The 20,258-nt window shown below is 49.6% G+C and overlaps 1 protein-coding gene across 22 annotated transcripts in view; it reads left to right on the top strand.

Annotated features, from left to right (window-relative positions):
• Dyrk1b (dual specificity tyrosine phosphorylation regulated kinase 1B) overlaps positions 1–20,258 on the top strand; it is a 45,760-nt gene that overhangs the window by 2,983 nt on the left and 22,519 nt on the right. For 16 of the 22 annotated variants that reach the window (XM_020181835.2, XM_074058675.1, XM_074058680.1 and 13 more), the window contains exons 3-11: positions 249–368; positions 470–658; positions 953–1,100; positions 1,797–2,083; positions 2,650–2,796; positions 2,879–3,019; positions 3,311–3,626; positions 3,987–4,093; positions 4,184–6,011. In XM_020181835.2, coding sequence (XP_020037424.1) covers positions 249–368; positions 470–658; positions 953–1,100; positions 1,797–2,083; positions 2,650–2,796; positions 2,879–3,019; positions 3,311–3,626; positions 3,987–4,093; positions 4,184–4,552 — 1,824 coding nt within the window. In that variant the 3' untranslated portion in view covers positions 4,553–6,011. Of the gene's footprint in view, positions 1–248; positions 369–469; positions 659–952; positions 1,101–1,796; positions 2,084–2,649; positions 2,797–2,878; positions 3,020–3,310; positions 3,627–3,986; positions 4,094–4,183; positions 6,012–11,450; positions 11,504–20,258 lie in introns of all 22 variants that reach the window. The other 6 variants (XM_074058682.1, XM_074058672.1, XM_074058684.1 and 3 more) reach the window with 4 other exon arrangements.

Here is a 20,258-nt window from a genome sequence, read left to right as displayed (position 1 = left end):
TCCACTCCTTCATTCACAGGACAGATCTCTAGGGAACATCCCCTGCGTGCCAGGCCCTCCTCAAGGCACTAGAGATACAACAAGGACATGATCCAAATCTCTGCCCTTGGGAAGTTTATATTCTAGTGGCAGGCCAGTGAGGAGATAAATACATTTGTGGTTGTGATGAGCCAGTGGCTGTAGCTCTTCCCCTTGAGGTTGGAGGTGAAGGCCAGTGCTCAGAGTCTGTTCCTCTCCGCATCCCACAGGTACTGCCTGATGTGCGGCTACTGCCTCGGAGGCTACCCCTGGCCTTCCGGGACGCGACCTCGGCCCCACTGCGCAAGCTCTCTGTGGACCTCATCAAGACTTACAAGCACATCAATGAGGTGGGTGGGGTGTAGGTACCTGGGGTGCATCTAGGGGTGTTGCCTGCCATCACAGGTCACTCACCAGTCCTTGTCTCCTGGCTGGCTGGCTGGCTGGGTAGGTGTACTATGCTAAGAAGAAGCGGCGGGCCCAGCAAGTGCCACCCCAGGACTCAAGCACCAAGAAGGAGAAGAGGGTCCTAAACCACGGTTATGATGACGACAACCATGACTACATTGTGCGCAGTGGCGAGCGCTGGCTGGAGCGCTATGAGATTGACTCTCTGATTGGCAAAGGCTCCTTTGGCCAGGTGAGGGGTTGGGAGCACTGGCACATACTAACATGAGCCATCCTCCCCCATCCCCCCACACAGTGGTTCTATGGCTTTAAGGCCTAAGTGGGACTACTCACCCCAGCCCAGTTACTTAGTTTCTCTGAGCCTAAATTTTATTCTCTGTAGAAATACAAGTAACAAGACCTTCCACATAAGGGAATTGAGTTACTTTGTGTCCAGTGTTTACACCAGTGCCCAGTCCCTGGAGAAGCACATTGCCTGGCTCTGTCCTGCCCCCACCTCATTCTCTGTGGTGCCCTGCCCCCACAGGTGGTGAAAGCCTACGATCATCAAACCCAAGAGCTGGTGGCCATCAAGATCATCAAGAACAAGAAGGCCTTCCTGAACCAGGCCCAGATTGAGCTTCGGCTGCTGGAGCTGATGAACCAGCATGACACAGAGATGAAGTACTACATAGGTAAGGCCTGAGGTGGGGGGTCACCCCTGGAGGAAGGGACTTGGTCCTCAGAGCTAGGCTGTTCTGCTTCAGTGATTCTTAGTGATTCTCCTGCTACTTTCATGATTTTTGCCCATTGGCTTGATAACGGTGGTCAGTTTACTCTGTTGTAAGCACATCACATAAACTACCTCACTGCAGCCCCATGAGGGATGGGGCATTATTGCCCATGTGTTGCAGACAAGAAACTTACATGAGGTGGCAGTTTGTACAGTTAGGCAGCAGAGCTGTAATGTGACTTAACACCTGTGCCAGTCTTTTTTCATCTCTCACATTGATTCCTACTGGAAAAGGCACTGAACTATTTTTTTAAGAGGAAAATTTACATCCTTATTGCAAATGGAAAACCACCATCCCTTGCCACAAAAATAAATACAACAAAGATGAAAACTGTGTTATAAAATTAAAGGAGAAGTGGAGAATTATGTTAAAGACTAAGAGCTAACAACCCTTTTTGGTTTAATCAGAAGTTTTTACAGAAACTTGAAAAAAGAATGAAGTTTCTGTGTGAGTCTCATTACTTGCCGTAATGAACACATTGCTACTAGCAGGTGGCACCCCACAATATGGCCAGTGATGAGGAAGCAGAGGCACTCATCGCTGTGTGGCCCCAGGCCACTGCCAGTCTTCCATGTCGGCTGTCGCCCTTCCTCACAGTGCACCTGAAGCGGCACTTCATGTTCCGGAACCACCTGTGCCTGGTGTTTGAGCTGCTGTCCTACAACCTGTATGACCTCCTGCGCAACACACACTTCCGTGGCGTCTCACTCAACCTGACCCGGAAGCTGGCCCAGCAGCTGTGCACGGCACTGCTCTTCTTGGCCACGCCTGAGCTCAGCATCATTCACTGCGACCTCAAGCCTGAGAACATCCTGCTCTGCAACCCCAAGCGCAGCGCCATCAAGATCGTAGACTTTGGCAGCTCCTGCCAGCTCGGCCAGCGGGTGCGGCTCAGAGTGGCCAGGGCAAGGCCGGGGGTGTGGGTGTGACCAGGGTGGGGGTTTATCCCTTGCTGTGGCAGAGGATGCCTGAGAGATAGAGCAATATGGGAAGGGTGGCTACTGCCACTGTGGAGTGTGGGCTAAGAAAGGAGGTAAACAAGAGGCCCACAAGGGACAGGGCTGGTTTTGAAGTTCAGCTGTGGCAAGTGGTGTGGCTAGTCCCAGCCCTGGGTGCTGCTTTGCTGACTTTGGGATTGAGGGGACCTGCAGGTCCTAAGGTTGTACTAATGTAGAGCCTTAAGGACTGCCAGCTTCTGATTGGTGGCCAAGAAGGGGCAGGGCAGGGGACAGAGATAGGATCAGACCAGACCAGCAGAGCATGGAATCGAGTTTGAAGAGCAGAATCGTGGCAGTCTCCAGACAGTGTTGTGCTGAGAACAGGATCATCTGGTGCCTCCATCCTGTTTCACAGCAGGGGGCTGGTGCTCAGTTGAGTCCTCTGAGCTTTGAGGGACGCCAGTGGGACCAGCAGGAGAGGCTGGGAGCCCTGACTATACCCTCCTCTCCAGATCTACCAGTATATCCAGAGCCGCTTCTACCGCTCGCCTGAGGTGCTCCTGGGCACGCCCTATGACTTGGCCATCGACATGTGGTCCCTGGGTTGCATCCTGGTAGAGATGCACACTGGAGAGCCCCTCTTCAGTGGCTCCAATGAGGTGTGCCCCCAGGAAGGGTGTGCTGGAGGGTGTGGGGTGGAGGCTGGTTGGCCTGGGGCCCCTGACCGCAGCCTGCCTGCAGGTGGACCAGATGAGTCGCATCGTGGAGGTGCTGGGCATCCCACCAGCCCCCATGCTGGAGCAGGCCCCCAAGGCTCGAAAGTACTTTGAGCGGCTGCCTGGGGGTGGCTGGACCCTACGAAGGACAAAGGAACTCAGGAAGGTGCGGTCCTGCCCCGCACCACTCCTCCTTCCCGGGCTGGCCCTCACTCTCTCACACTTGGGGCTCCCTCTCTCCCTGCTTTCTCTCAGTGTCTTTCCCTGCCTTCCTCTCCCCTTGTCTGTCCTTTGCTTCCTTCCCTGCCCACCCCATCTCTCCTTCCCACCCCACAATTCTCTTAGCTTCTCTTTCCACTTTCTCTCTTGTGCCTCTGTTTCCCCGTGTGTGTCTCCCTGCCCCTCCTGCCCACTGACGGCCACTCTCTTGCCCCCCCTCCCACCCCCTCCCTGCCAGGATTACCAGGGCCCCGGGACACGGCGGCTGCAGGAGGTGCTGGGCGTGCAGACGGGCGGGCCCGGGGGCCGGCGGGCGGGGGAGCCGGGCCACAGCCCCGCCGACTACCTCCGCTTCCAGGACCTGGTGCTGCGCATGCTGGAGTATGAGCCCGCCGCCCGCATCAGCCCGCTGGGGGCTCTGCAGCACGGCTTCTTCCGCCGCACGGCCGACGAGGCCACCAACACGGGCCCGGCAGGCAGCAGTGCCTCCACCTCGCCCGCGCCCCTCGACACCTGCCCCTCTTCTAGCACCGCCAGCTCCATCTCCAGTTCGGGTGGGTGCTCAGTGCCCGGATGGGTGCCGCAGGGTGGGGGTGGCTCCTGTTTGGCCTGGCTGGTGTGGGTTACCTTGCCACGGGGCCTCCATGAGAGCTTTGAAACTGCCTAATGGTGCACTGTTACTTGGAGATGGGGTGGGAGACCCCCCCCCGTGGCCTTGACAGTATGTCTGTACTCCGCTCAGACTCGTAAAACTGCTTCTGACCCTTTAACACCCCAAATGACTCATGCACATCTCAAAATTATACTGGATGCTTCGGATGGGTTCTGATCCCAGAGTCAAAATCTGAGCCCAAACCATGGGCCACGTTCAAACCACCCCTCTCCTCACCTGAGGCCTCTTCTCTCTGTTTTAGGAGGCTCCAGTGGCTCCTCCAGTGACAACCGGACCTACCGCTACAGCAACCGCTATTGTGGGGGCCCTGGGCCCCCCATCACTGACTGTGAGATGAACAGCCCCCAGGTACTGGGTTTTGAGGGCTGTGGAAGTGATTGGTGGGGTACCTGTGTTCAGAACCTGGGTCTCCATCACTCACCACTGTTGCTTTTTTAGGTTCCACCCTCCCAGCCGCTGCGTCCCTGGGCAGGGGGCGATGTGCCCCACAAGACACATCAAGCCCCTACCTCTGCCTCGTCACTGCCGGGGCCGGGGGCCCAGTTACCCCCCCAGCCCCGATGCCTTGGCCGTCCCCCATCACCAACCTCACCACCCCCCCCAGAGCTGATGGATGTGAGCCTGGTGGGCGGCCCTCCAGACTCTCCACCTCACCCAGCACTTGCCCCCCAGCACCCGGCTGCCTCAGCCCTCCGGACTCGGATGACAGGAGGCCGCCCACCTCTCCCACCCCCTGATGACCCTGCCTCTCTGGGGCCTCGCCTGGGTCTCCGTGGTGTACCCCAGAGCACAGCAGCCAGCTCATGACCCTGCCCCTCCCTGGGGCCCCTCCTGAAGCCATACCCCCCATCTGGGGGCCCTGGGCTCCCATCCTCATCTTCCCCCTTGACTGGAATTGCTGCTACCCAGCTGGGGTGGGTGAGGCCTGCACTGATTGGGGCCCGGGGCAGGGGGGTCAAGGAGAAGGGTTTGGCCACACTCTCCCTACCAAGGACTGAACCCTTGGCCCCCTCTCCCCCTTTGTTTTCTATTTATTGTACCAAAGACAGTGGTGGTCTGGTGGAGGGGAGAACCCCCCTCACCCCTGGGCCCTAGGAGGGGGTGGGGGCAGGTAGGGGGAGATGGCCTTGCTCCTCCTCGCTGTACCCCCCAGTAAAGAGCTTTCTCACATGCCTGCCTGAGCGTTTGCAGGGCCTTGGCTCCCCTCACCTGGCCCTCAGAGACCTGGTGGGAAAGGGTTTGGGGAAGGGATGCTGGGAGAGCTCTGGTGTGGGTATGTTCCTTTGGGGTAGTTATAGCTGTTGGAACAGGCATGGGACCGCAGGAGGGGGCTACAGAGTCGTAGACATCCTGGATAGGATTCTAGCCCACATTTGCCTTTTCTAGGGTAAACTGAGACCCTGCAAAAGTAAAGCCCTCCACCCCCCACTTAGGCTCACCTTTCTCTGGAAAACATCATGTTCTGCCCTCATAAAGCCAGGGCTTCCAGGGAGCCAGCACAGGAATGGCTCCTTATGCCAGGCAGGCATCCAATTGGTTCTGGGTGCATTTAGCACGCGTTCCTTGATGCCATCTGGGGAACAGGCAGGAGATGAGTACAGACTTTATCCCATCCATGTCCGGTCCTACTCCGGAATCATTGCAAAGCAAAGCGTTTCAAGAGTCTCAGGCAAAAAGATACTCCCAGGGTTCCAGGTAAGTTGTCTTGTTTCCATGGCAATTTGGAAACTTCCGCCTCCCAACTGTCCAATCCAGAACCGCCTGGTTCAAAGGGTATGGACTCCTGCTGCTGGGGCGTGGCGCTTCCTGGGAAATGGAGTTCTATGGGGCACAATCTTTAGCCGCTTCTCGTTAGAGAACTACAAAGACCAGAATCCTCCGCGCATACTTTTTGGGGCAGGCGTTCAGGTAGCCAATCGGCAGTCAGAGGCAAGCAGGACCTTGGGTTTGTGGGACGGTCAGTAGAGGCAAAGCAGGCCGTGATTGGGTGGTTTGCGCCGTGCTTTGCGCAGGTGTGGAGTTCTCCAGAGCGTTCGGAAAGGTGGGCCCTGACAGCGCGCAGGTTAGGCACTCGTGGTTCCGGAGTTGGCGGTAGGTGCCAAGGGCTGAAGCGCCTCCCATCACGCGGGACGTTGCTGGCTGCTGTCTGGGCCGGCTCGCGGGAAGCTCAGGTCGGTGGAGAGACAGGCGAGGACGCCATTAGGACCTGTACCTGTTTACTAATGGCGAAAGCGTGGAACGCGGTGGGAACTCGGAGGAAGCACAGGTAGGGAGACCTTTCTGGAAGACTAGGAGCGTCTGAGCTGAGGTCTGAAGAAGAAAGGGTCGTTAGGGGCCGGGGCGCGGGGTGGGGGGTGAAATGGCATGTGTAGAGGCAGCGATGGCAAAGGGCTTGTAGTTGGTGAATTGCAGGTGATCTGGTGGTGTTGGAGATTATTTGGAAAGTTCATATAAATAGGGTCGTGGTGGATTTTCTGGATCATCTAGAGGGCTGAACTTTGTCCTCAGGGCAATGAGTAGCTATGAGAGGATTTCCAGAAGGAAAGGCTCATGGTCTAATTTGGCTCCCATGTGCAGATAAATTGACGAGAAAGAGACGGGGGCGTGGCGGTTGTAGCAGATGCCAGGCAAGAGGTGTCAGCGATCGATCAGGGCAGGGGCCATGGTAGGGAAGGTAGGAAGGGGCACGTGGGAGAGGCGTCCAGAAGGTTGCGTTGAAGGAAGAGGTAGAGAGGGGCGGGAAGGAGGATCTCTCCTGTGCTCTGGAGAGGACAGAACAAGAAAATGACTCCCTCCACCTATACAGTCATTGTAGATTCTCAGTAAATCTTTTTTCGAGGGGTGCTGGGGATGGAACCCAGGGCCTCACACATGCTGGACACCTGCTATACCACAGAGCTACACCAGCCTTCTCAGTAAAAATATTTTGAATGAACAGCACTAGGAAGCAGGTACTGTTGTGATCTTTTTTCTTTAAATGAAGATACTGAGTGCAGAGGATGTTAAGTAACTTGCCTAAGACCACACAGCTAGGAAGTAGGCTCAGTGAGTGTGTACGTGCGTGCGTGTGCCATTGACATCATCACCAGGGGCCAGAGCACATAGGCCCGGTAAGGAATTTGAACAGGTGTGGAAATGTGTATTTCACATTTTATTTCCAGCCCAGAACCTCTCCTTTGAGCTCCTGATGCCTACCTAGAACCTCTGTGTTTGTCTAGAACAGCATTCCCAGAGTAATCTCTTGTCAACTAGAACTCTTCCTTCAGCCTCCTCAGTGGTCTTCCTGCTCCCACCCACAGTCTTTCCTCACATGCAGTCAGAGGGACTCTGTGAGCAAGCACCTTCATCAGGTCATGTGCCTCCCCTGCTCAGAGTCATTCCATGGCTCCATCTCACTCAGGGTAAAATCCTTTCCATGGCTGGCAAGGCCTTACACCGCCTGCCCTCATCACCTCTGTGACATGGTCGACTCTCCTTGCTTACTCTGCTCCATCCACACTGGCCTGAGGACGTTTGCACTTGCTGTTCTCTTTGTTTGAAACACTCATCTCTCAGGTAACTCAGACTCAGTCCTTCCCCTCCTTTAGGTCACTAAAGATGTCACTTTCTCCTTGAAATCTTCCCTTACTGCTCTCCAAAAATTATGGCGCTGACATTCATGTCCATTTTTCCTTCTGTAGCTTTTCCCTATATGAATCATATAATTATCATACTGTAAAGTTTGCCTTGATTTTTGCCTCCCCTACCCCCAGACCTTCAGCTTCATGAGGGCAGAGGCTTTTGTCTACTTCATGCTTTGTCTCCCACACCCAGAAGAGTGTTCAGCATACAGTAGAGCTCACTGACTGTTTTAGATGAACAATTTCAGAGCATAGATCTAGATCCCAGCATGCTGGGGATTCCACCTTCCTACGTAACTCAAAAGGGCTACCTTTTACTTTCTAAGGGCTCAAGATTTTCAACAAGTATTTCATCTTGCCTCTGTTTTGTGCTTAGCATTGGGAACATAGCATTGAACAAAATAGTTTTCCTGCTTCCAAAGAACTTACAATCTCCAGGGAGGGGTTCAGGCAGCCAAATAATCACCTCAGTGTGAAATTACAAAGGTGGAGCACTTGGTAGGAACTCTAGTCTGGATCCTAGGAAGAGATCTAAGGCCATGAAGGAGTTGACATTAGCTCCTTGAACAGAGAAGAGTGTGCCACTGGGGCCGTAGCTCAGAATAGCATGCAGGTTGCATCCCCAGCACCACAAATTAAGGAGAGTGTGTGATGGTTGGAACCCAGAGACCAGGACGGAGCAAGAGGCTAGGCTGTGCCCATCCTGTAAGGAGTTTGTTTCCTTACTGCATGTGCAATGGGAAGCTGTAGAAGAATTTTAAGCAGTGGAAGGGAGTGTGGTTACTTGTGTGTTTTAAAAGATTCCTCTCCCTTTTGTGTTAGGAGTTTACTAGAGACTCTTAACTGATGCAGAGACACTGACAAGGCTGTAAGGTTAAAATAGCTGCAGTTAAAAGCAACCACACATTCTTTGCTGCTTCTCCTGTCAAGAGGGAGATCTTCTTCCTTTTCTTTGAATGTGGGCTGGCCTATTACTTGTTTAGACCAATCAAATTCAGTGGAAGTGACACTGTTTCAAAAATAGGAGGACTGGCAGGTTCTGCTTTGAGCCTTGGGTGTGCCTGGCCTCTATTTATAGAGACCCAGTCGTCCCCAAGGTGTCCCAGCTGTCTTAGCTGATGTGCCAGGTGTGTGAGTGGTGGTATCTTGGAGGTCCTGACCCAGCATCTGGCTGATACTACCTGGAATAGGAACCATACCATCCTGAGGCCCTCATGCTCTGAGCTTTGCCCAAATTGCAGAGTCATGAGCAAATAAGTGGTTGCTATTTTATGTACTGTGTCTGAGGATGACCTGTTATGCAGCAATAGCTAACTGAAACAGCTACTGTTAGCTCAAGAACTCACCCATTTTGAGAGGGAATAATAGAGGGGGTGAATCAAATCAAGAGACATTGTAAGCACATACGTAGATGTCACAATGACCCCCCTCTCGGCCCGTGCAGCTAATGCATTATTAATAAAAATGCAAACCAAACAAACAAAACAGATTCCTAGCCCCACTCCAGAAAAAAAAAAAAAGCCTCACTTGTTTTCTGTATTAGCTCACTGAGTATCCTCCAGGTCACGCTAAGTGATTGTATTATTATTCCTAGTCTACAGATGAGGAAGTAAAGGCACAGAGAAGGAATAAGTCCTGAATAACATGCTAGCTGATATCAGCATCATGCTAATCAGCATGGAAATTTCCATAGATGTTTAAAAAGTAGTAGGTGAATAGTGGGGTGGTCTCAGGCCATTTTCTGGGTAGGACTGGTAGAGAGACAGAAAGGCATCTGTTGAGCTCCAGATCAGGCCTCACCCAGAGCAAGGTGACTTCTGGGCTGTCTCCCCAGGGAGCCCACTAGGTCTTGGTCATTTAGGTCAAGTTGCATTTCCTGTCGCCTGGAACCCACAGCATCCTAGCTGATCCCAGGGTCTCATTCGCTTATTTGATTCATCAGATAGTGGGTATTTACTCCATTCCAAGCCCTGTTGTGGTTGCTGGCATTATAATAGCAAACAAGACCACCAGAAGCCCTTGTCATCATACAGGCTGCATTCTAGTGAGCAAGACAAGTGATAATTAAATATTGTGACTGTCCTTTGAGGATTAAAGGGATACAGTGACAAGAGGGGCTATTTCACAGGGAGGGGTTAAGGAGATTTCTATAAGGAAAATGTTAAGGACCAAAAGGGAGAAATCCAACTTTGCCCATATTTGGGGAAGAAGAACATTTCAGGTAGGAAAAAAACAAAACAAAACAGCAAGTTCAAAGGCCCTGAGGCATGCTTGATGTGATAGAAGCAAAGAAAGGAACAAAATGGACCAGTATGAACAGGGTGAGAGAACAGGAAAGAGACAAGGGCAAGGTATTTCAGGGCCTGATGGACTGTGGTGAGGACTTGACTTGGTGTTGAGTGGTTGGGGAGCAGTCAACGCCTTTCAAGCTAAAGTGATAAAATCTTAGGTTCTAATGAGCCTCCTGTGGCCACCATGTGGGCACCAGGGTAGAATCAGGGTTACACGAGGGACCACTGCAATAGTCCAGCTGAGAGAAGGTAGTGGTGTGATCAGGGTGGTAGCAGGAGAGGTGGTCAGGTTTTGGATATAGTTTGAAGGGAGAGTTTTCAGGACTTGGAGTGTGGGTATAGGGTGAGGAAGAGGAGCACGGGGCAGAGAAAAGAGGGGTGCTGGTAACTGTAAGGGGAAGACTAAGGAGGGTGTTGCTGAACAGGAAGGGGGTTGTGAATTTGGGAGTGGTCAGTGATATGAAAGTCCAGGCTCAGATCAGATCAGTGGAAGAAGGGAGATGGAAATGAGTGAGGAAGTGACCACAGTAACTTTGGTGGATGACAGTGGCATAGGTGTGAACTGCCTGAGTAGCAGTGAGTAATCTGGATACGTTTTGAATATAGAGATTCAGTGGATTGGTTGTGGACAGTGACAGAGAAGACCAAGGACCCTGTGAGAACAGAATGGAGTTAGGAGCTGGGACAGTGGCATTGCCCCTGTGACCCTAACCCTGTGGCCTCTTCTCCACATCTGCTGCTTCCTTCCTTTGCAGGCAGCTGGCTGCTCCTGGGAAGACCCTGGCTCCAGCTCTGTGTGACCTTCCAGCTCCATTCCCATCTGCCATCTGTCCCCATTCCAAATCCCCCAGGTGGAAATTGGATGGGTGGGTCAGACCTCCAGATCTGCTCCTTGCAGTGTGATTGGATGGTCCCTGTAGTGATGTCTGTCTACTGTGAAGGGCTGTAAACAGGACAGGCCCCTCAGATGCCCACAGTTACAGTGCAGTTCCCACAGTAGAAGGGCAGGGAGGGGGTGATTTGATCCTGTGTTGGCAGGCAGGTGAGATGAACCATTTCTGTTACCTCACGTGTGCTTAGATTGAGTAAGCCAGGTAGGGGCACTACCCTGGTAGGTGGTGTTCATGAGGAAGGTGGGATCTGGCAGGCTCTGGACTGAGAAGAGCTAGAGATCAGGTTGGGAGAATCTAGGCCCAGCCACCCATAGGGGTTCATGAAAAAGTCAGTGAGATACATATTCTCCCAAGACACGGTGATGGCTGAGCCGTCCTCTGCCCCACAGAGCACACAGTCTAGGAAGAGAGACAGCCCATCAGGTGATGGCAGTCCCAGCCAGGATAGGGAAGCACAGACAGAGGGGTCAGAGCAGGATGGGGTGGGGAGGAGGACAAGGGGCCATGGGAACCCACAGGCAGCACCTGACCCAGTCTGAGGTGTCAGGAAGGACTTCCTGGGCTGGCTGAATGGCTCAAGTGGTAGTGTACCCGCCTAGTAAGTCCAAGACCCTGAGTTTAAGCCCAGTACCACAAAAAATTTAAAAAAAAACAAAAGAGGAAGGACTTCCTGGAGGAGGGCTACTGGACGTTTATTTAGTAATTTTAGCTTTGCAGAAAAGTTGCAAAGTTAATGCAGAGCCCTCCACTGTGTCTGCACCAACTTCCCTAAGTGTTAGCATCTTACGTGATTGTGATACATCTGCCCGAGCTAAGAAACCAACACTGACTGGCACGCTGTTAAATTCCAGACTTGATTTATACCTCTCTCATTTTCACTAATGTTCTTTTTGTGTTCCAGGGTCCATTCCAGGATACCATGTTGCTCTCTCCATCATGTCTCCTTGGTCACCAGTCAGTAATAGTTTCTCATTCTTTCCTTGTTTTTCATGACCTTGAAATTTTGAGGAGTACTGGTCAGGTGTTTGTAGACTGCCCCTCAGTCTTGGTTTGCTGTTATTTTCTCATGGTTGGGTTGGGATTATAGGCTGTAGAAAGAATCCTCCCTGAGGTGATGTTAACCTCAATCCCTTCATTAAGGTGGGGTCTGCAGGTTTCTCAGCTGCAGAATTATTATTTTCCCCTTCACTACCTCTAGCTCACACTCAAAGGGAGCAGTATTAAGCTCCAGTTCCTGGAAAGAGAATTTTATCTTCATATGTTAAAACTATTACAGAGTATTAGTCTGTTTTCCATTGTTATAACAAAATACCAGAAGCTGGATGATGTATAAAGAGAAGAGATAATTAGCTCACAGTTTTGGAGGTGGACAGTCCAAGACTGAGTGGCCCCATTTGCTTGGATCTAAAGGCAGAGGGCATCATAGCAGGAACATGTGCAAGAGGGATCTCATGGTGAGACAGGAAACCAGAGAGTGAGGAGGAGCCAATCTTCTTGTTTTGTTTTGTTTTCAGTGGTATTGGGGTTTGAACTCAGGGCCTGTGCTTGCTAAGGAGGCACTTTACCATTTGAGCCACTCCACCAGCCCAAGTCTTGTTTTTTAGTAACAGCACACTCGTGGAAACTAAATGAGGTCCTATGACAGCTACTTAATCCCTCCCAAGAACACACTCTCAATGACTAATCACCTCCCATTAGGCTCCATCTTTAAATGGTTCCACCACCTCTTGCATCACCACACTGAGAACCATACTTCTAGCACGTGAGCCTTTGAGGGGCGCACTCAAGCTTTATCCAAGCCCTGGCACAGCGTAATTTAAAAACACAAGAAGATACTTTGAGGCTATGCAAATGTCCTGTTCTCTCAAAGTTTCACCCACTAATTTTAGCATTCACCAGTGGATCTTCCTTGTAGCAATAATTACTGCAGTATTTAATGATAATTTTCCATTTCCCTCTTTCTTCTACACTTAATATAGATATAATTCTAAAATGAATATTTATCTTACTCTTTTTTTTTTTCTTTTTGCAGTACTGGGGTTTGAACTCAGGGTCTATACCTTAAGCCACTCCACCAGCCCTTTTTTTGTGATAGGTTTTTTTAAGATAGGGTCTCACGAACTGTTTGCCTGGGCTGGCTTTGAACCATGATCCTACTAATCTCTGCCTCCTTAGTAGCTAGGATTACAGGCATGAATACTGCCAGCATCCAGCTTTTATTTTATACTTCAGTTATAACTCAATACTAATGTAATTGGAGTTTTTCGTGCAAGTTATTGTAGCATTGGGCTGGTGGCTCAAAGCAGTAGAGCACCTGCCTAGCAAATGTGAAGCCCTGAGTTCAAATCCAAGTACCACACACACAAAAAAGAAACTTGTAATGTTGGCCACTGGGTCCTTTGGGGCTGGTTCCTGTGTTCTTCACTGTTTTTTCCCCCTCAAGCACCTTTGTACTTGCAATGGATCCTGGGTTCATGGATTCTGCCTCAGTCCTAGAGTCAACTGTTTCTCTAGAGAACACTGGTTCCCTAAATTGGAGAAGCGTGTTAGGAACTCAGGTCTCATCATGGGGTATGCTTACTGCTACCTCTTGTCTTCAGCTGACAGAGCTAGGAAATACATGCATGTGTACAAACCCATGTACACACATGTCTGTATTTCCCTGTGTGTGCACACTGACACCTGTAACCATTGTTCAGCACCAGAGAGTTCACTTGCACCTTTGCTTTTACTTCTTTCTCTTACTGTTTCTCTGACAGTGAGAAAGCTGCTCTGGGCTCTCGGTGTCCATCTTACTGGTCACCTTGCAGGGACTGGCAGTGCTGGCCACGCCCACCTTCTGAGAGCACACTCTCATGGCTCTATGGCTCCATGCCTCTGCTGTCCCTGACACTTCTCTTGCAGGTTCCCTTTGATTTCTTAGATGTGGGGGCTCTGTTCTCTCACCCACCTGGGCCATCTCACCCTTTTCTTTTCCTGTCTCTGTGCTGGCATTGCCCAGTCTCTGTTCTTAGCTCTGACTTCGTCTCTGAGCCCCAGATCTGGGAGATCCTGAGGCTTCCAGGGTGCCCACTGCCCCCCAGCTTGGTGGTCCTCTACCCCTCACCATATCCTAAATTGCAATCAGCTCCTCTCTCGACTCTCTCAGAGCGGCCTCTGTGTGCTCCAGGCTTCCAGAGAGAGCCTGGCCTCACCCTGGACATCTCTCTCAGCCCCACTCCCAGCCTGGCCTATCAGTCCAGTGGACTTCTGGATGCCTCTCACCTTTGCTTTCTTCTCCCCATCTACTGCTCTGCCTCCATCCCCACTCTGCCTCCTCTCCGACCTGGCCTCCCTTCTCCCTCTTCAGCCCAGCTAAACTTGTAGGAAAAAAGTCAACAAAAGAAATTGCATTGTGTTTGGTTTAAGAGGAAAAGTCTTTCAGGAATCACTTTATTACCAACACATTCTACAGCAGTGGGAAGAGGGTGGAAGCTATTTCTGTGTACACCACAGTTGTCAGGCCAGCGTGAACTTGGTCAGTAGAGTAGCCAGGGATGGAACCCATGGCCTTGAGAATGCCGAGCTCCACCCCCAGCCCTAATTCAGTAACCTTGACACAGCCCATAAGAGGCAGCTGTAGTTACTTCTCCCACCTTTCAGTGAGGCATTTAAAGAGTAAGTCAACTGATGGCCACAGCTGAATTCAAACCCAGGCATCTAGGTTCCCTTGTGCACCTTCTTTCTTGACTCTGTTCTTAAAAGGAGGTCATAATGTACTGATCCTGAAGGAAGGGCTTAAATTACTTTCTTCTCCAACCACTAAAAACTTTTCCAATGTCCCAAATTGTTTATGAAGGGAAATAGTTTCCTTTAGGGAAATTTCAAGCATATACAAAAGCAAAGAGAAAAACCTAATGAGCTCCCAGACCCCCATCACCCAGCTTCCAAGCTGTAGCAGGTGCCTGTTCTTGTTTTATCTGTATTCTGCTCATTTTTCTCCCCTGCTGTTATTTCAGAGCAAATTCAGATATGTTTTACTAAAGGACTTTGAGACCCTGTGTAGCTCAGGCTGGCTGGAACTCAAGAACCTCCTGCCTCTTCTCCCAAATGCTGGGATTGCGGAATGTACCACCACACCTTGCAAGGACACTGTTTTAAAGGAAAGATAACCAATTCTTTGACCCACGTTATCCCTCTACTGGCCAATGGATCACCTTCCTCATTCTCCGTTTCCTTTTTCCCAGTTTCCAAATGCAGACAAGTCTGTGCCTGGTGTGACACTGTCACTGTGACTCTCTGGCACACTTCCTGTAACCTTATACTCCAGGCACCTCTCCTGGCTGCTCTTCGTCCTGAAAATGATCTGTCTTAATGATCAGGGACAGGCTGGGTTGCTTGGCAGTCCTGTCCCTGCAGTAGGACATTTAATCTGCTTGTGGATTTTGCCATGGTTGTGGCCTCTTCCCTTATTCAGGTTATTTTCTGGATCCCGCTCCTCTCCAGCCAGGCTGGGACTCTAATGCTCTCACACACTGTAACTTCATGTTAAGCATGTGGCATTTGCAGCAGTTGGAATGGAACACTGGTTTTGGTCCCCTTGTGGTAATGGCCTGCTGAGGGCTTTGTGAGGGCAGGAATCAGGTCTGTCTGCCCCTGCTGTGTCCCTAGTATCACCGAACACAAGGCCTAGCACCCAGTAGTGCTGAATGGATGGATGGGTGGATGGATGGAGAGATGGGTGGAGGGATGGTGGATGGGTGGATGGATGTGGGATAGATGGATGAAGGGATGGATGGATGGCTGACTGCCAAGCTCAGTAGTTGGGCATATACCACGAAGGCAATAGAAAACCGCAGAGGTTCTTTAAACAGAACTGGACTCATTTTTCTAAATCTTGAATGTGCACACAAATCCCTTGGGATCTTGTTCCAATGCAAACTCTGCATTGCCAGGTCTGGGAAGGCCTGAGACTCTGCATTTCTAACGAGCCCCCAAGTGGCGCCCAGGCTTTGAGTTGCGAGGGGCTTGCCGAGCTGTTCAGTCTGGTGGCCACAGGCTACCTTGGCTGTGGAGTACTTGCAATGTGGCTAGCATGAATTGAGATGTATTTTCAGTGCAAAATGCCCACCAGATTTGGAACACTTGGTACAAAATTTTTTATATTGAATCACATGTTGATATGGTAATATTTTGGATATCTTGGGTTAAATAAAATATATTATTAAAATGCACCTGTTTTTTTCTTTCACATGGTCCTAGGAAATGAAAAGTCACATCGGCAGCCCACATTTATGGCTTGTGTTAGGTTTCTTTTGGATTGTGCTGGTTAGGAACACGCCAGACTGCATCACCTGGAGGCATTTGAGCTTGCCATCTTTGGGAAGCACCCCACTTTCTCTCACCTTCCCATAGCTAATTCCAGTTTGCTTTCAGATTGCAGTTAAGAAGTCTCCTCTAGGAAGCTCCACTGGTCCCTGGAGTGGTTGGGTGACTGTTCTGGGCTTCATAGCTCTTTGAGTACCCCCATCCCAGCCCTGCCCATCTGTGATGTCAGCATGAGGGTGTCTGCCTTCCATTTTAGGTTGACAAATCCATAAAGATGGGGACAGTCTACTTTGGTCACCACCTTATCTCCAGAACCCAGCACAGATTTAATAAATATTAACTGAATTAAGAGGTGAAAAGTGAGGCTTGAATCGTGTATTTTGACTCTCAAACTGGGACTGTGAAGCCAGCCTCAAGGTCTTGTTTTGACTTGCCCTGCCACCAGTACAGAGGCTCAAACTCCTGTCACTATCCTGCTGGGTGGAACATAGACTGCAGTGCACTTACCTGCTCTTTGTAAAGCTGTTTTGTCTGAACCAGGTACAGTGATACATACCTGTAATCCCTGCTAATCAGGAGGCAAGGGTATGAGGATTGAGGTCTAAGGCCAGGCCAGGCAAAAGTGCAAGAGCCTAGCTGAAAAACAAACTAAAAGCAAAAGAACTAGGGTGTAACTCACAGCAAGTTCAAGGCACAAGTTTAGACCCCAGTGCCACCAAAAACAACCTTCTCCCCTCCTGAGTGTCCTTGTCAGGATGTGTCCTCTGCCAGTGGCACTTCTCTGAATGGGGACAAGGTGTTTTCAGCGTTCATTTATGTCAGCTTTTGGTACAAAATGGATTTTGAGACAGAGTTGGAAATTTCACTTTTTTAAAAAAAATTGAATACAAACATTGTTTTTAAAAGTCACTAAAAAATGGTCTGTTGATCTTTTCCTTTGATTTGTCTGTAGCCTCAGCAGCTTTGTAATTGGTTGGCATGAGATGCTCTGCATACAGTGTCAGGTGGGAACCTGGAACCAGCTTCCTCATTCCAGCCTGCCCTACCAGGACCCACTGTGGCCTCTGTCTTCAGTGTCACCACCAGCCAGTACCCACCGTTTCCCTGCCACCATGACTCCTCACACCCTGGCCACTGTCCCCTATCCATCACAGATTCGTCATTGCCCTCTAAGCTCCATTCCAACTCCATCTTCTGTCCCACCCATTTGGAGTAAAAGCCAGCCCTGAAATATGTGAACATGTAAGGGACAAAGGCCACACTGAGATTCTGTTTAATGCCCACAGATTGACAAAAGTTAAGATGATTGCAGGCAACAGTGGGAATGAGCAGGCCCTTTTGGGTTGCTGGTGTGACTTGTATGGGTGCAGCCTCCTGGGGAGGAAATCATGATGCTATTTTGGAAAATTCAACCAAGATGGAGATCTGAATCCATTACTGCCAGTGTCTTCACCCCCAGGTTCTTAGCCAGAGCGAAGGAAGCACTTGATCGTGGTAAGATGTCAGAGTGCATAGTGTCACCACTGGTGCAAAAAGTCAAATAAACTCGATGCCTATGGAAAGGGGAATGGGTAAATACATTGTGGTGTGTCCACATGATAGAATATTATACACCAGTGAAAACAAAGTTCTTCAAAGTGCACAAAGAAAGGATAAATCTCATATGTAATGTGAAGAAAGCAAAATTCAAGTCTCCCTATAGGATGATACTCTATATATAGCTCAAAAACAAGCAAAAGGAAGCTTCATTTTTTTGGAGTTTGAACTTAGGACCTCACACTTGCTAGGCAGGCGCTCTACCACTTGAGCCACTCCACCAGCCTTTTTTTGTGTTGGGTATTTTCAAGGTAGGGTCTCAAGAACTATTGATTTGGGCTGGCTTCGAACCACAATCCTACTGGTTTTTCCTCCTGAGTAGCTAGGACTGCAGGAATGAGCCACCAGTGCCCAGAAAAGGGAAACATTTTTAGATACTCAAGAATATGTGATGAAACTATCTTAAAATAGCAAAGGTGAGCTGACCTTTGGGATTCATTGTGCTGTACTTAAAGTGGGTAGATTTCATTGCAGGCAAATTACACCTCAATAAAGGAGTTAAAAAGAGGGGGGCAGGGTAGAGCACCTTCCCAGGCTGCTCCTGGGTAAAGAGGCAAGGCTAAGGGCAGACGCCACCATCCAGTGATGGGACTGCCATGCTGACGGTGGGAGGGAAGAAGAAAAAGGACCTAAGTCCTTGATAATGTCCCTCACCACCTAAGGGACTTTGATTTCCTCTCTGTTCTCTCTCAAGCTCCTGGAACAGTGCCTAGCCGAAACTTGGTTCTCATATGCAAAAATGTTTAAATGTATTTTATATATTATATATAAAACTATATATCTCACACATAAATGTACTAATATAAACACATTTGTATAAATACATTTTATGTATATTATCATGTTTTATATTGTAATATATTTTTTATATTATTACATATATAATGCTTTTGTTGTTGCAGTGCTGGGAATTGAACCCAGGCCTTGCACATGCTAGGCAAGTGCTCTACCACTGAGCTACATCCCCAGCCCTGGCACTCATACTTTTAAATGAAATTTTCATTGAAGTATAATTTAATTTTTTAAATGTTTGAATGGGTAAATTAGTGAACTTAACAACCCTGGAAGCTACATTCCTTGCCGTGTGAAATGTGCATTTCCTGTGATTCAAGTCCTTTAGATTTCACCCCTCTTACCACATGGTAAGCGTGTTACTGCTGACATTTAGGAAGTATACCTAGGTGTCAGGCCCTGTGCTGATGGCTTCACTTGCACGAGTTCTCTGAGTATTCATGATGTCCTTGTGAGGGTGATTTCAGGTCCTCACTTTACTGATGGGCCTAAAAGACCAAAGAGTATCATGTGTGGTCTTGTCACCTCTTTCATGCATCCTGGGTCTGTCCCACTGCTGTGCCCACCCATCCCCTGCAGGGAATTCTAACGTTGCAGGCACATGTTTCAGATGAGGTAAACATTTTCTGCTATTCATCCTACAGAAGCCATTAGTGACAGCCCATGATTCCAAGAATCTACTGCTATGTAACAAACTAGTCCAAATCTTAGTGTCTTAGCAGTTACTGTGATGGCTCTTTGGCTGGGCTCAGCTGGGCGGTTCTTGCTGAGCTGGAACTACAGTAATTGAAGGCCCTGTGGGCTATTTGTCAAGATGGCATGCTCACCTGCACTGCAGGGCCAGGGTCCAGCAGCAATGGCCCTTTGGGAAGCCCTCTAGGGCTGGGTGCTGAAATCCCAGCACGGCTGCAGGAAAGCATGCAGCAGAAGGGGAAGACATGACCCTGAGGCTCCATCTGACTCTCTGATTACATGAATAGCACATTACACAAATTCTCCCTTCTCACACCTATGTGTAAAATGTGCACCTTTTATTTTATAGTGCTGGCATGTGGATCCATGAGTTCATAGATAGTGAGTACTCAGAATAGTGCCTGGTACAGACTCAACTAAACCTAGTACACACTCAAACTAAAATAATACACACTCAACTAAACCTAGATCTGTAGTTTTGACTTCACTGAATATTGGAGTTTGAACTCAGGGTTTCACACTTGCAAAGAAGGCGCTCTACCACTTGAGCCACATCTCCAGTCAATTTTGCTCTGGTTGGAGATAGGGGCCTCACAAATTATTGGCCCTCAAACCGTGATCCTCCCAAGTAGCTAGGATTACAGGTGTGAGCCACCGGTGCCTGGTTTGAAGGAGTGATTTTTTTAAAATAAACTTTTAATTTTAGAATAGTTTTAAATTTATGGAAAAGTTAAGGCACATATATGAAAATCCATATAATTAGGATTTATCTAGAGGTATGTTAGAATTGGTGCATTGATTGCTGTGAGCCTTCCTTTTCCCTGAGTTTCTGACACTAAGAGGAGACTGAGAATTTGTATTTTTTGGCATTACTGGGTTTTGAACTCAGGATCTTACCCTTCCTAGGCAGTGCTCTATCACCTAACCCATATCCCCAGCTTTTCTGCCTTAGTCATCTTTCAAATAGGGTTGTGCATTTATGTCCAGGCTGGTCTTGACCTTAGTCCTCCTATTCACACATCCTGCATAACTGGGATGACAAGTGAGTGCCACCACACCTGGCATTGTATTTGAGGTTCTAATGAGGTGGTGCTGTTGGTCCAGAGACCCCTCCTTTGAGAACCAGAGTTTGATCTTCTTGTTTCCACTCTCCAGATCTCTTGCTGGGGATTCTTTGTTCACCTCAGGTGCTCTGGAGGAACTCTTTCCACTGACTCAGCCTCTGTCTCCTCCTCTCCCTCCCCTCTGGCACCAGCTTCCCTAGTTGGATTCCCCATGGCTGGTAACTGGAGCTCTGGGCCCAGCTCTCCCCAGAGAGAGG

The sequence above is a fragment of the Castor canadensis genome, chromosome 16 (assembly GCF_047511655.1).
Source record: "Castor canadensis chromosome 16, mCasCan1.hap1v2, whole genome shotgun sequence".
Taxonomy (NCBI): Eukaryota; Metazoa; Chordata; class Mammalia; order Rodentia; family Castoridae; genus Castor; species Castor canadensis.
Note: the sequence above shows the minus strand (reverse complement) of the source record. Positions and strands in the feature narration are given on the sequence as shown.